Here is a 14,907-nt window from a genome sequence, read left to right on the forward strand (position 1 = left end):
TTCTCCCATTCATTCTCTTTATTAAGCAATCTATCGTAGTGGCATCTCCAGACCTCTTTCTTTGCAGCCTCATTTAGTGCAAGCGTACCATCATCCATGCAAACACATTTCTCTCCTACACTGTCTTGCAACATGAAATACCTCGAGTCTTTGGTCCTCACGGCGCAGAACATTGGCAAATCTTTTCTTATCTGCTTCCCCTCTGGCTAAATAAACCTGTCGCCTAGCTTCCCTTCTGGCAGATTCGTACAATTCCCTGCTACCACCGTTCTTCCAGTCCTTCCAAGCCTGTTTCTTTTGTCTAATAGCCCTGTCTACCTCCTTGTTCCACCACCACGTTACTCTGGGTCGAGAGGGGACTTTACACCAGCCACAGATCTGGTCGGTGGCTCTCAACAGGTTGTCCCACAGAAATCTCCGATTGTCTTCCACGTTGTATGATGCTATATCCCCTTCTATTTCGTCAAATGCTTCAAGTAACTTAAATTAACGCTAGAAGTCATTTCAAGTAAATAAAAGTAAACAAAGTAGCAAGTTTACAAAATTGAACCCGGCAGCCTATAATCTAGTAACTCGTTTTTCCTTTCTTCGATGATTAAGCTGGGTTATTAACACCCACCTTTCTCATCACATCCTTCCATCATTTTTCGTATTCACTCAGAGGCAGGGTCTTCTTCTCCAACCCTATGTTGCTCTTCAGATGGTATCTGAAGTAATATAGCAAACTGAGGCTGGAGATGAAGGTCCCTGTCACAAAACCTTCCATTCTAGTCCTCCATACACACTCTTTCAGTACTGCAACCGCACAGTAAAACAAGCCTTACCTTCCTTTGAGAGTCCAGTTGGCAGTATTATCTTTATTATAGATCCGGCTGACAGCTGTACTCATCTCAGATGTGACAGCATGTGTTCAACGTAACTTATTACGCTGGATAGCTCCCGACATTGTACAAAAGCTTGCTGAACGGTTTCATCGTCAAGCCCACATATTGGACATGTTGGTGACACCAACATTCCGTGCCTGAATAACTTATCGCGAACAGGTAATGCACTCCTGTAGCACTGCCAGGTCAGGGATTTTGGGAAATTGTCCAAGTACCCCGGCCTGAATGTTTTTTTGAACAGGTCGGCAAGTTGGTTCTCATCGAACTCCAGAGCCCCTCCAAGGATGTCATTGTTATTTGCCTCTACCAGCCCTCTACAGAACACCGAGGTGATATTTCCACTGCCAGCCTTGCTCGTCTTGTGGACTAGCCAGAGTGCCTGACGGCACTCCTTCTGCCATAAAGTCATGTTACGTCTTTTAATGAGACCAGGTCTAAATCTCTCCAAAGAGGCTGGTCGCGGTAAGAACTCCTCTGCCAGTGGACTCCACACCTTATCACCCTCCAGGTGGCACCAGAGATATCTCAGCCTCAACGCATGTCTGCGCATCATAAGCCAGGGCATTCCTAGACCACCCTTTAACGGATCCTGACAGCAGACGGAGCGTTTCACAAGTGGCTTTCCTCCCTTCCACAAAAAGCAGAAAAGGAGTCGTTCCAACTTGCTTAGCTACAAATCAGGGCAAGGCACAACTGACAGGCGATAGGTGATTACAGATGCTATAAACACCTGCACCACCTCCGCTCTGCCCTTCAAAGACAGATGCCTCCCAGACCACTTCTGGCTTATGGCCTCCACCTTGTTCACTATCTCGCTCCAATTCTTCTCCGTCTGGGAGTCTGGGCCAAACCAAACTCCAAGCAACTTAACAGGACCATCCGTCCAGTGTCCAACGACACTGGACGATATTGGCTTGTTCCTCCAGGTACCGAGGCACAAACCGATGGACTTGCCCTTGTTAACTTTTGGCCCTGCCACTACTTCGTATCCTCTGAGAGCATCTTCTACACAAGGTAGCTGTGCTTTGCTGGACACGATGAGGGTGACGTCATCCGCATAAGCAGAAACAAACTTACCGCATCCAATTTCATTTGGGTTGCCGCCTAATCTCTCCAACTTCCGCAGCAATGGCTCTCCTTTGCCAGCTAATTTCCTAACCTGTCTAAGGTGTAGCAGAGAAGGTGAAGATTATCTTGGATCGACCTGCCTGGGATCGCACATGTCTGTGCCTTCCCAACAAGTTTCTCCACGACAACCTTTAACCTTTTTGCTAACACCTTGACCAGAATCTTTAACTCTACATTAAGTAGAGTTATGGGCCAATAATTACTGATACTATCTCCCTTGCTTGGATCTTTTTGAACCAGTGTCACAACTCCCCGACTCACACAACTGGGAATCCTCTCATTCTGTTGCTAGTTTGCATAGACGCTAGCCAGTATATCTCCAAACAAGTCCGGCATACAACGATAAAACTCATAGGGCAGACCATCTAGCCCCGGCGACTTTTCCCTGGCGCACTTTACCAACACTTTTCTTACCTCCGCAGGAGTGATCGGTCCTTCACAGCATCCAGCCTCATGTGCCGAGAGTCGCGGTCCACCGGTTAGGAAGTCCTTTAAGGTCTCCCCCCGCTCAAGCGGATCACTCTCCCCGAACAACCAAGCGAAATGCTGGTGAAAGACTTTCTTTATCTCCTTCTGTCCATAGAACTTGCGTCCCTGTTCGTCTGTTAAAGACTTAATAGAGGATTTTTTTTACCTCTCTGACTCTCCTAACGACGCGCCAATCCAGCAACATTAATACCTTCTCGTTTCCCTGCACGTAGCTTAGCTCTGAATCTGCAACCTTCATGCTTAGCATTGAGGTGACGGTGCAATACCAATCCCACTGCCAACACTCTAGATGCAGAGCCAGATCCCATTGCCTCGTCTCATTTCTTAACTAAATTGCCCTCTATTCTAGTCCTATCTAAACTTAGCTGTTTGCTAAATCTGTTTGCTAGTTTTTCACTCTGGAGTGTGGTAAAGGTTGTTTTCAGAACATTCTCAGTGTTTATTGCTCCTGAGCATCTGCCACATACAAAAACTATCTTGCTAGTTAGCCATCCTTTGATATTGCTGCACCTCTTATGTGTCCATAGCTTACACCAAGTACATCTTATGGAGTTTCTACCTACACCTTTTCTACAGATCGAGCAGGGCCATCTACCTGAAGGGGTTTGTGTTTTGTCTACTTTCCTACTTATTAGGACTTTGGCTTTAGCTAGGTTGACTCAAAGGCCCTTCGATTCTAGTACTTGCTTCCACACCTGAAACTTCTCCTCTAGTTCATATAGTGACTCAGCAATTAGGGCAAGGTCATATATATATATATATATATATATATATATATATATATGTATGTATGTATATGTGTGTGTGTGTGTATATATCATCATCATCATTTAACGTACGCTTTCCATGCTAGCATGGGTTGAACGATTTGACTGAGGACTGGCAAGCCAGAAGGCTGCACCAGGCTCCAATCTAATCTGGCAGAGCTTCTACAGCTGGATGCCCTTCCTAACGCCAACCACTCTGAGAATGTAGTGGGTGCTTTTACGTGCCACCAGCATGATGGCCAGTCACACAGTACTGGCAACGGCCACACTCAAAAAGGTGTTTCTTACGTGCCACCTGCACAGGAGCCAGTCCAGTGGCACTGGCGACGACCTCGCTCGAATGATTTTCTAACATGCTACCAGCACAAGTGCTAGAAGGCAACACTGGTAACGATTGCTCTCTCTCTCTCTCTCTTGCTCTCTATCTCTCTCTTGCTCTCTCTCTCTATCTCTCTCTTGCTCTCTCTCTCTCTCTCGGTCACTGGTCATTGCCTCGGTGAGGCCTAAAGTTCGAAGGTCATGCTTCACCACCTCATCCCAAGTCTTCCTGGGTCTACCTCTTCCACAGGTTAACCCCAACTGCTATGGTGTGGCACTTTTTCATACAGTTATCCTCATCTATTCTTGCCACATGTCCATACCAGCGCAATTGTCTCTCTTTCACACCACAACTGATACTTCATAGGTCTAACTTTTCTGACATTACACATCCATCGAAGCCTACTGGCTTCATTTCTTGCAAGCTTAAGCATGTCCTCAGCAGTCACGGCCCATGTTTCACTGGCATGTAGCATGGCTGTTCGTACACATTTCACTGCCATGTAGCATGGCTGTTCGTATACATTTCACTGCCATGTAGCATAGCTGTTCGTATACAACATGGCTGTTCAATATATATATATATATATATCATCATCATCATCATCATCATCGTTTAACGTCTGCCTTCCATGCTAGCATGGGTTGGACGATTTGACTGAGGACTGGTGAAACCGGATGGCAACACCAGGCTCCAATCTAATTTGGCAGAGTTTCTACAGCTGGATGCCCTTCCTAACGCCAACCACTCAGAGAGTGTAGTGGGTGCTTTTACGTGTCATCCGCACGAAGGCCAGTCAGGCAGTACTGGCAACGGCCACACTCGAAATGGTGTCTTTTATGTGCCACCCGCACAAGAGCCAGTCCAGGGGCCCTGGCAACGATCTCACTTGGCTTGCCGGGTCTTCTCACGCACAGCACATATATATCGTCGTCGTCGTTTAACGTCCACATTCCATGCTAGCATGGGTTGGACGATTTGACTGAGGACTGGTGAAACCAGATGGCTACACCAGGCTCCAATCTGATTTGGCAGTGTTTCCACAGCTGGATGCCCTTCCTAACGCCAACCACTCAGAGAGTGTAGTGGGTGCTTTTACGTGTCACCTGCACGAAGGCCAGTCACACAGTACTGGCAACGGCCACACTCATCTCGCTCGAGAAACCTCATGTGTCACCCGCACAAGAGCCAGTCCAGGGGCACCAGCAACGATCTCGCTCAAAAATCCTACAACAACCCCACACAAGAGCCAGTTCAGGGGCACCGGCAACGATCTCGCTCGAAGAAATTTCATGTGTCACCAGTACAAGAGCCAGTCCAGGGGCACTGGCAACGATCTCGCTCGAAAAACCTCATGTGTCGCCCGCACAAGAGCCAGACTAGGGGCGCCAGCAACGATCCCGCTCGGAAAGATTTCATGTGTCGCCCTCACATGAGCCAGTCCAGGGGCACTGGCAACGATCCCGCTCAAAAGATTTCATGTGTCGCCCGCACATGAGCCAGTCCAGGGGCACTGGCAATGATCCCGTCCCGCTCAAAACATTTCATGTGTCACCCGCACAAGAGCCAGTCCAGGGGCACTGGCAACAATCTCGCTCGAAAGATTTCATGTTTCGCCCGCACATGAGCCAGTCCGGGGGCACCAGCAACGATCTCGCTCGAAAAACCTCATGTGTCACCCGCACAAGAGCCGGCCCGGGGGCACCGGCAACGATCCCGCTCGAAAGATTTCATGTGTCGCCCGCACATGAGCCAGTCCGGGGGCACTGGCAAACGATCCCGCTCGAAATATTTCATGTGTCACCCGCACAAGTGGAATTTAGTGTCCAATGAAGGAAGGAAGGAAGGAAGGGATGCATAAGTGGACTGGCTGGGCCTTAGATTTAGGTCTCACTTGGCTTGCCGGGTCTTCTCGCGCACAGCATATTTCCAAAGGTCTCGGTCAGAAGTCATCGCCTCGGTGAGGCCCAATGTTTGAAGATCGTGCCTTACCACCTCATCCCAGGTCTTCCTGGGCCTACCTCTTCCACAGGTTCCCTCAACTGTTAAGGTGTGGCACTTTTTCACACAGCTATCCTCATCCATTCTCGCTACATGACCATACCAGTGCAGTCGTATCTCTTACACACTACAACTGATGCTTCGTAAGTTCAACTTTTCTCTCAAGGTACTGACATTACACATCCATCGGAGCATACTGACTTCATTCCTTGTGAGCCTACGCATGTCCTCAGCAGTCACGGCCCATGTTTCACTGCCATGAAGCATGGCTGTTCGTACACATGCGTCATACAATCTTCCTTTTACTCTGAGAGAGAGACCCTTTGTCGCCAGCAGAGGTAAGAGCTCTCTGAACTTTGCCCAGGCTATTCTAATTCTAGCAGCTACGCTTTCAGCGCACCCACCTCCACTGCTAATTTGGTCACCAAGATAGCGGAGGCTATCAACCACTTCTAGTTTTTCTCCCTGGAGTGTGGCAGAAGTTGTTTTCTGCACATTTCCAGTATTTATAGCTCCAGAACATCTGCTGCAAACAAAATCTAACTTCCTAGTTAACCTTCCTTTGATATTGCTGCACCTCTTATGTGTCCATAGTTTGCACTGGGTGCATCTTATAGAGTTACTTCCCACTCCTTTTCTACAGATCGAGCAGGGCCATCTACCTGAAGGTGTTTGTGTTTTGTCTGCCTTCTTACTTATGAGGACTTTGGTTTTAGCTAGGTTGACTCTAAGGCCCTTCGATTCTAGTCCTTGCTTCCATACCTGAAACTTCTCATCTAATTGTGATAGTGACTCAGCAATTAGTGCAAGGTCATTAGCATAGAGGAGCTCCCAGGGCATCCTGTCTTGAATTCCTCTGTTATAGCCTGGAGAACTATGATAAATAGAAGGGGGCTGAGGACAGAACCTTGGTGGACCCCTACCTCCACCCGGAATTCTTCACTGTACTCTCTGCTAATCCTCACCTTACTGACAGAGTTTCTGTACATGGCTCGCACAGCTCTCACTAACCATTCTTCTATCCCTAGTTTCCTCATTGACCACCAGATGAGAGATCGGGGGACCCTGTCAAAGGCTTTCTCCATATCAACGAAAGCCAGGAACAGAGGTTTATCCTTGGCTAGGTATTTCTCCTGTAGCTGTCTTACCAGAAATATAGCATCAGTGGTGCTTTTCCCTGGCACGAACTCAAACTGCATCTCATCTAAGCAGTTGAGCTATGACCCTCTCCATGATTTTCATTACCTGATCTAAAAGCTTGATACCTCTGTAATTATTTGTATCTAAAGCGTCACCTTTACCTTTGTAGCAGTTGATTATGGTGCTGCTACACCAGTCATTAGGTATGACTCCTTCGTGTATCACCTGGTTCGTAATACAGGTGACTAGGCTATAGCCGACACTGCCAGATATTTTGAGCATCTCTGCAGTGATACCTGATGGGCCGGGGGCTTTCCCTGTCTTCATACTCTTAATTGCTTTATCTACCATGGTACTGTCAACTCGGATAGCTGGTCCCTCTGTTGGGTCAACGTATGGCAGACTCTCTTTCTCCCATTCATTCTCTTTATTAAGCAATCTATCGTAGTGGCTTCTCCAGACCTCTTTCTTTGCAGCCTCATTTAGAGCAAGCGTACCATCATCCATGCGAACACATTTCTCTCCTACTACATCACTATTCTCTCTCCTACACTGTCTTGCGACACGAAATACATCTAAATAAACCTGTCGCCTAGCTTCCCTTCTGGCAGATTCGTACAATTCCCTGCTACCACCGTTCTTCCAGTCCTTCCAAGCCTGTTTCTTTTGTCTAATAGCCCTGTCTACCTCCTTGTTCCACCACCACGTTATTTTGGGTCGAGAAGGGACCTTGCACCAACCACAGATCTCGTCGGTGGCCCTCAGCAGGTTGACCCGTAGAAACGTCCAGTTGTCCTCTACATTGTGTGAAGCTACATCCCCCTCTATTTCGTCAAAGGCTTCAAGTAATAGGTCTCTAAATCTCTGTCCATTTGCAGGATCTTTGAGCTTCCATACCCTTCTCCTCCAAGCTGGTCGTCTTCTGGGCAGCCACTTAGCTCTGATCCTAAAGTCACTAACTACTAGTCTATGTTGTGGGGTACATTCTTCGCCTGGGAATGTTTTGGCATTTCTGAGCAGCCGTCTTTCCCTTTTTCTGGCGAGGATGTAGTCAATTTGGCTTGTGTGCCTGCCAGAACGGTAGGTGACTAGGTGACTGGCAGGTTTCCTGAAGTTAGTATTGCAGATCATAAGGTCATTTGCATCACCGAACTCCAGCAGCCTGGTTCCCTCCTCATTGCAGGAACCAAAACCATAGCCCCCATGTATGCCATAGAAGCCTCCTGAATGTTGTCCAACATGTCCATTGAAGTCACCAGCCACAACGAGAAGGTCCCTGTCATTCGTTGATGAGGTAGTCTGCAGAAGGGTGTCATAAAATTGGTCTTTCTGTCCGTCGGGTAGCCCGGGCTGAGGGGCATAGGCCGAGATAATGGTTGCTAAACCATGGTGTAGGACTAATCTAATCTTAAGTATTCTATCGCATACTCTAACCACCTCGATTACCTTATCCACCCATTTCTCTGCAAGAAGTATACCCACGCCGCCGACCCCGTCTGTGTTTCCAGCCCAGAAAATCTTGTACTTGTGTTCTTTGCCTGTGAGGAGCCTAGCAGAACAATCTCTCCACCTTACTTCTTGGAGGCAGCAGATATCGACACGTCTCCGTTCAAGCATCTCAACAATCTCACCAGATCTACCTTTCAGTGTGCCGACGTTAAGAGTGCCAACCCTGAGGGTGTGGGGGGTATGGACTCGTAAAACCTTGGGACGGAGAACGGCGTCATGTACCTGAAAAGAAAGCTCGCATTTTGCAGAGAACATAACAATCAGTAGCATTCCCTTCAGCCTGCATCCACTATACTATCGTATTATGCACCATATGATCTCTACCTTACATAGGGGGATAAAACCAAAGTGGGGGTGGGAAATCTTTAGAAGTGTTCATGGGGGACAGTCATGGTACTGGTGAGGAAGATAAGAACCTCCGATACTGGTGTAGAAGATAGGAACTTCCGGTACTGGAGTACAAGATAGGAACTTCCGGTACTGGTGGTGGGGGTGGGGGCGGGTGCACCAAACTTGCGCTGGGCAGGAGTTAATCGAAGGGGAGGGAGAAGATATATATATATATATATATATATATAGAGAGAGAGAGAGAGAGATGTACATAGTGAAATAAATATCGGGAGAGAGACACATACAGATTAAAACAGAGAGGGAGTGAAATTGAATGAGAAAGAGTAAAAGAGAGAGAGAGGGTTATTCAAAGCACAAGGAGTTTTAGGGATTTCTATCGTTTGTACACAGTAAATATATAGAATGGTGGCCAGCTACTTCTAAGACAAGTTTTAGCTTTAAAGTGACTGTGCGAGGAAATACAACTGAAAACATGGAAATAAGCAGATCAAAGGCAAAAATAAGTAGTAAGTGAGAAGCCTGGCTAAAAGACAAAGGAAGACTTATCTGGTCATTCTGTTATGGTCGTATTAATTTGGCAAAAATTTTAGGAGCAAGTGAAGGAATCAGCCGCATGTGTTAGTTATATAGCCCCCCCAAAAACTTGCGCTGGGCAGGAGTTAATCGAAGGGGAGGGAGAAGATATATATATATATATAGAGAGAGAGATGTACATAGTGACTGGTGAAATATCACTATTTCTGTAATGATTTTTACTGAAGAACCAAATTTGTAAAGCAAACTGTAATTTTTTTTTTATATTTCACTAACAATTTTCATCCTTTCACATACTTCACTATCTTTGTATTTTCATACCTTTACATATACTTTCTCTATCTTTGTAATTATATTTATTTGTATTTCTATTCCATAACAGATTTGATCCTAAAAGCGAACCCAAAACTATTTTAGAACTTGTTATTTCAGTATCTAAAACAATGGCACCATTTGCCAATTTATATTGGTAAATGACTACAGATATGGTATTTTATATTTATTTTGATCCATGAACTTACCAATATTTAGATACCTCACTCATTGATTCATCACAATATTTCATTATTCTTAATCGTTATTCAACTTTGGAACAACAGAGCCTAAAAATGGCAAGAAACCCAGATAGAGGGACATTTTTGTGCCAACTAGAATTGAACCTGGTTAACTTGGTTTTCATATTTGTCTCCTTCCTTTTTTGAACTAACCTGCTGTATAGATGTAAACACAATTCCTTCTTCTTCCTTTCTTTCTTCTTTCTTTCCTTCTCCTTTCAGATACACAGGCACACACACACACACAAAAACAGACCCACACTCTCTCTCACTGGACAATGATGGCAACTTTTTGAAAAAAAACTTTCTTCCAAACAATGCTTCACCTTAAATAGCCACCTGGTGTTGCCATTTTTAAAGGCCAAGAATCAACTTGTCATTGAAAGAACTGACCAGCTGTAAACACAATTTTCTTCTTTCACCTTTCCTTCTCTTTCCCATTGACACTCCTTTCAGATGCACAGGCACACACACACTCTCTCTCACCCCCCCCCCCCATTCATCACCCTCTTTTACTATCCTATATGTCTCTCTCCACCCTACACATTCAATAATACTATAAAAAGAGACAAATCCTCTGAAGAAAAATTAAATCTGGAGACTCTACAAGAATAGATGCAAGCACTAATTTATAAAAACATGTGACATATTAATAAACATCTGTAAATGTACAACCATCCGGATACCTGAGTACCTTATTATTTTTTCTAATATTCTAATATATATATATATGCATATATATATATATGTGTGTGTGTGTGTGTGTGTGTGTGTGTGTGTGTAATTTAATTAAGCAATGTGATCATTACATCAAATATAAAATGCAGAGCAATCCTCAGCTGCACAAAGATATAGAAATTTAATGCAATTACATTTAAACAGAAGGATACATTTTTATAACTACATTTAAACTCTCCAAGTAGAAAGGAAGAATACAAAAAACATTTTGACTTAGCCAGACCATATATATGTATATTGTTTTTATTGTCCTGTCCTCTTAGATGAAAAATAAACAGGCAAATCGACATAATACAATGTCTGCAAGTTGATGAGTACCACATATTCCCCTCCATTTTCTTATTGCTATATAAATTCAGGTAAAATTTCCCTTTACCTGCACCCATTTATTGCACTCGGTAAAAACATTAGTGTAATAGTAATTGGGTATCCTTCTGGCAGTATATTGGATAAATATTATCCCTTAGTGGGTTGGATTCACAACCCCTAACTTTCTTGGATTATATATATATATATATATATATATATATATATATATATACACACACATCTATGCATATATAAACATACATGAAGGGCTTCTTTCAGTTTTTATTTCCCAAATCCACTCACAAGTTTTTGGTTTGTCCCAAGGGTATAGTAAAAGGCACCTGGCCAAGGTGCCATGCAGTGATACTATACCTGAAACTACAAGCTTGAGGAGCAAACTCCTTAACTATGTCTGCCTGTGCAAGCACACAAACACATACACGCAGATATAGTATGAGTGAGACTGTCCATGTATATACATCATGAATAATGTTTGTGTTGATAGCATTTAGTTATTGAGTTACATGTTCAGTTAACAATTGAGAAGCGAGAATATTTGAACTAGGTTGATATATCTTCACACCTTTTGAATGAGAAGCAACTGTAGTTTTCCTTAAAACTTAAAATATGTAGCCACACTGTTCATTCTGATTTTGCCATTGTAAATCTGAACACGAGAGCCTCCTCCTTCAGAAAACATCTAGACAGATGCCAGAACACTGACAAAAGCATAACAGTCAATATTGAGGCCAATGAAAGAAATTTGGGTAATTTAAGAATTAAGGAAGCTTTACTCATACACAGACTAGGACCCCAAATTAACAACAGGCTGGAGATTGGTAATCAATATATTAATTAGCTACATCTGGACGTGTGTAGGTTCATTCTTAATAACATGCTCATGTATTGTTTATAACAAAAAAAAAAAAAGAAAAGGAAAAAAAGAGAAGCTGCACGTATAACACAACTTAGAAGCAGTGCTACAGTTATACCAACACACACGAGATTCAAACATAGCCGACCTCACGCACTTCTCATGAGGAATTCCGGAAGGAGCTTCATGAGACCACTACTGAGATACTTCCAGAAAAAGAAAAAGCCATTAGTAAACAGTTTAGAGAAGAGACTCTAAGAAGATCTGTAGAAGGAATTGTATTCCGAAATATCATCGGACTATAGATAACTAAATTACAACAAGTATATAGTCCACTTTTTTTGTATTATAGTGTATTGTTATACCATTCAAAACATTTTATTCTTTACAAACAATGCACAATGTTTCAAGCGAACTACAATACTCTCTTATTAAATTCTAACATTTTTACTGCAATTAAACTAAGATAAACATGAAGGGAAGGATGTCAGTTTCATATATCAATTTGTAAGAGTATTGGCTGCAGTATACAGAAGATTGAACAATAACTGAATTGTTGAGTGTGTTTACTAAGCTTGATAGTAAATGTGTTTGGTACAAAGAAGAATGCTTGCAAAAATTAAAATACATCTGTTGTATTATATATATTCTACTATTTCTGACAAAGAAAGATGTAAAATTGTATAAAAACACAACAGGCTTATATTTTCTACCCAGTATTTAAAGCTACTCATTTGGTTTGCATGGGCAAAATATTCTCATAGTGATGACAGTAAATATATATTTCTTCAAGTTATGAATCCATTTAGAAATAGATGACATAGCTCAATGAGAGAGTCTAAGACTGAATTTCTTAAAGTCCCTGGTTCAATCCTGGATTTCAGCATATTCCTTAGGTTTTTATTTTGTTCTTGAAATTATGAATAATTAAAATTTCCATAACTAACTAACTAAAGGTGGGTGATAAAAGGAGAAATTTTGGTTACATATAAGCATACCAATGCATAATTATTCAAAGACATAAATGAAATGGAAATGTGACTGCTGTTTACATTGTGACAAGGAATATCATGAGATAAAATATATATAAAACAGTAGTTATTATTTTCTAAATGATATTCTACGTTAGATAAGAGATGATTGAACTTCAAAAGTGTATCCTAAGCATCTAGGGTCTCAAAAACCAAACTATTTAATGAAATGTATTTTAACATTAAATTCTTCTCTGATACCGAACGACAAAAAAACAACATATACGATAATTACTTCATTTCTCCTGAAGTAGCAAAATAGCTTTAAAAAATTTTAATATTTAGGTGAGATTTTAGGATAAGTATTTTTAATAGCAAATTTTGGTAAAATTGAACACCAGAGCTTGTTGATACTAGTTATATATTTTTTAATCTAATCATTTATGGGGGCAAAGGAAGAAGGCTTCTGAATCTCTAATGACAATTTGAAGAAAACTGAAATACTTGGACAGCCTCGGTCCTCAAATTGTTCAAATTTAAATCACTCGAGAAGAGATGCAACAAAAATGTAAAAGCAGCAACATTTTTGTGATTAGTAATGATCAATGATCAATGGGTCTCACCATATTTTTTATTTCAAGAGTATGTTGAGTCAAAGACAAACTACTTAATTTTCAAAATAATTTTGACAAATATTTGATAATAAGAAATGTAATAAATATTCCAAATATGCTGATAGAGTTAATTAATAAAGAATCACTTCACAATTGATGCCTGAAAATTACAGCAATATTTTGTATATAAGATCTAAACCTATCTAACCTAATTAACTTTGAGGGAAGGGAAAAAAGTTATGTATGTCTTTCCCAATGGCATAATAAATAAATTCTGAAACTAAGCTGTGAATTTACTGTATTCTTTGATTTAAAGATAAAAATAAAAATAAATACTTGCCTTTGGAAAAGGGTGGTTTAGTAGGTCGATGGCACAAGGGCGTCGACTAGGTTCTATCTCAAAGCAGTGTTTCAGGAACTCTTTCCCTTCTCGACTTAAGTTTTCTGGAATTGGTGGTACATTTCCTAAACCAACTAAAAACATTATTTGATATGGGTGTTGGTCATACCAGGGTTGCTGTAAAACAGATAAAATCTCAATCAAAGATTATTTTAAACAAGTGCAAAAACAGAGTCAATAGTAATTTTGTCATCATCATCATCATCATCGTTTAACGTCCGCTTTCCATGCTAGCATGGGTTGGACGATTTGACTGAGGACTGGTGAAACCGGATGGCAACACCAGGCTCCAGTCTGATTTGGCAGAGTTTCTACAGCTGGATGCCCTTCCTAACGCCAACCACTCAGAGAGTGTAGTGGGTGCTTTTACGTGTCACCCGCACGAAAACGGCCACGCTCGAAATGGTGTCTTTTATGTGCCACCCGCACAAGCCAGTCCAGGGGCACTGGCAACGGTAAAAAAGTATTCCAAATAAATGATTGACTGTAGTTTGAGAACAAGAGCAACGAACTTACAGCAGACATGCCCAAAGTAGCATGTGAAAATACTTTATTGGTATTCTTTTTTTGGTTTGCTTCAGTCATTTGACTGCAGCCATGTTGGAGCACCACCTTGAAAGATTTTAGTCGCACAAATCGTCCCCAGGACTTATTTTTTAAACCTTGTACTTATTCTATTGGTCTTTTTTGCCAAACCAGTAATTATAGATATATACTCACCAAAACTGGTTGTCAAGCAGTGATGGTGGGGACAAATACAGACACACACATAGATATATAAATCTATATATATATAAATATATATATACCGGAGTAAGCACATGAAATGTGCAACAAGGTGGAAAAAAGAGTACTCAAATACCAGAGGTAGAGTAATATGCTTTATTTAAAAGCAGCAGAAATTTCTGCTGCTTTTAAATAAAGTATATATATATATATATATATATATATATATATACAGATATAGAGTAAAAATTAATAATTAATTGATAATTAGTAATTTTATCAAGTAGTTCAGTGTGTTGAAAACCATTATTGGTAAATGTATAAACACAATTTAAAATTTAGGGTTCAGCAAGTATTGCTTCACCACACACCGAAAATTAGAAATAGCAGCCAAAAACTACAATAGCAGAAATAGTAGTTTTTGGCTGCTATTTCTAATTTTCGGTGTGTGGTGAAGCAATACTTGCTGAACCCTAAATTTTAAATTTTATATATATATGTACATTAGAAGGTTTGGAGGTGATGTACAGATATTATACATTAGGAAAAATAAGGTATTCAGAAATCTGGATGGTTGTACATTTACAAATATTTATTAA

At 41.7% G+C, this 14,907-nt stretch overlaps 1 protein-coding gene across 1 annotated transcript in view; it reads right to left on the reverse strand.

Moving 5' to 3' along the window:
• LOC106878085 (mitogen-activated protein kinase kinase kinase 4) overlaps positions 1 to 14,907 on the reverse strand; it is a 206,718-nt gene that overhangs the window by 6,018 nt on the left and 185,793 nt on the right. The window contains exon 20 of the mRNA XM_089338617.1: positions 13,523 to 13,699. Within this exon, the coding sequence (XP_089194743.1) occupies positions 13,523 to 13,699 (177 nt within the window). The remainder of the gene's footprint in view (positions 1 to 13,522; positions 13,700 to 14,907) is intronic.

Source organism: Octopus bimaculoides, chromosome 2 (assembly GCF_046866305.1).
Source record: "Octopus bimaculoides isolate indiv1 chromosome 2, ASM4686630v1, whole genome shotgun sequence".
In the NCBI taxonomy this organism is placed as follows: Eukaryota; Metazoa; Mollusca; class Cephalopoda; order Octopoda; family Octopodidae; genus Octopus; species Octopus bimaculoides.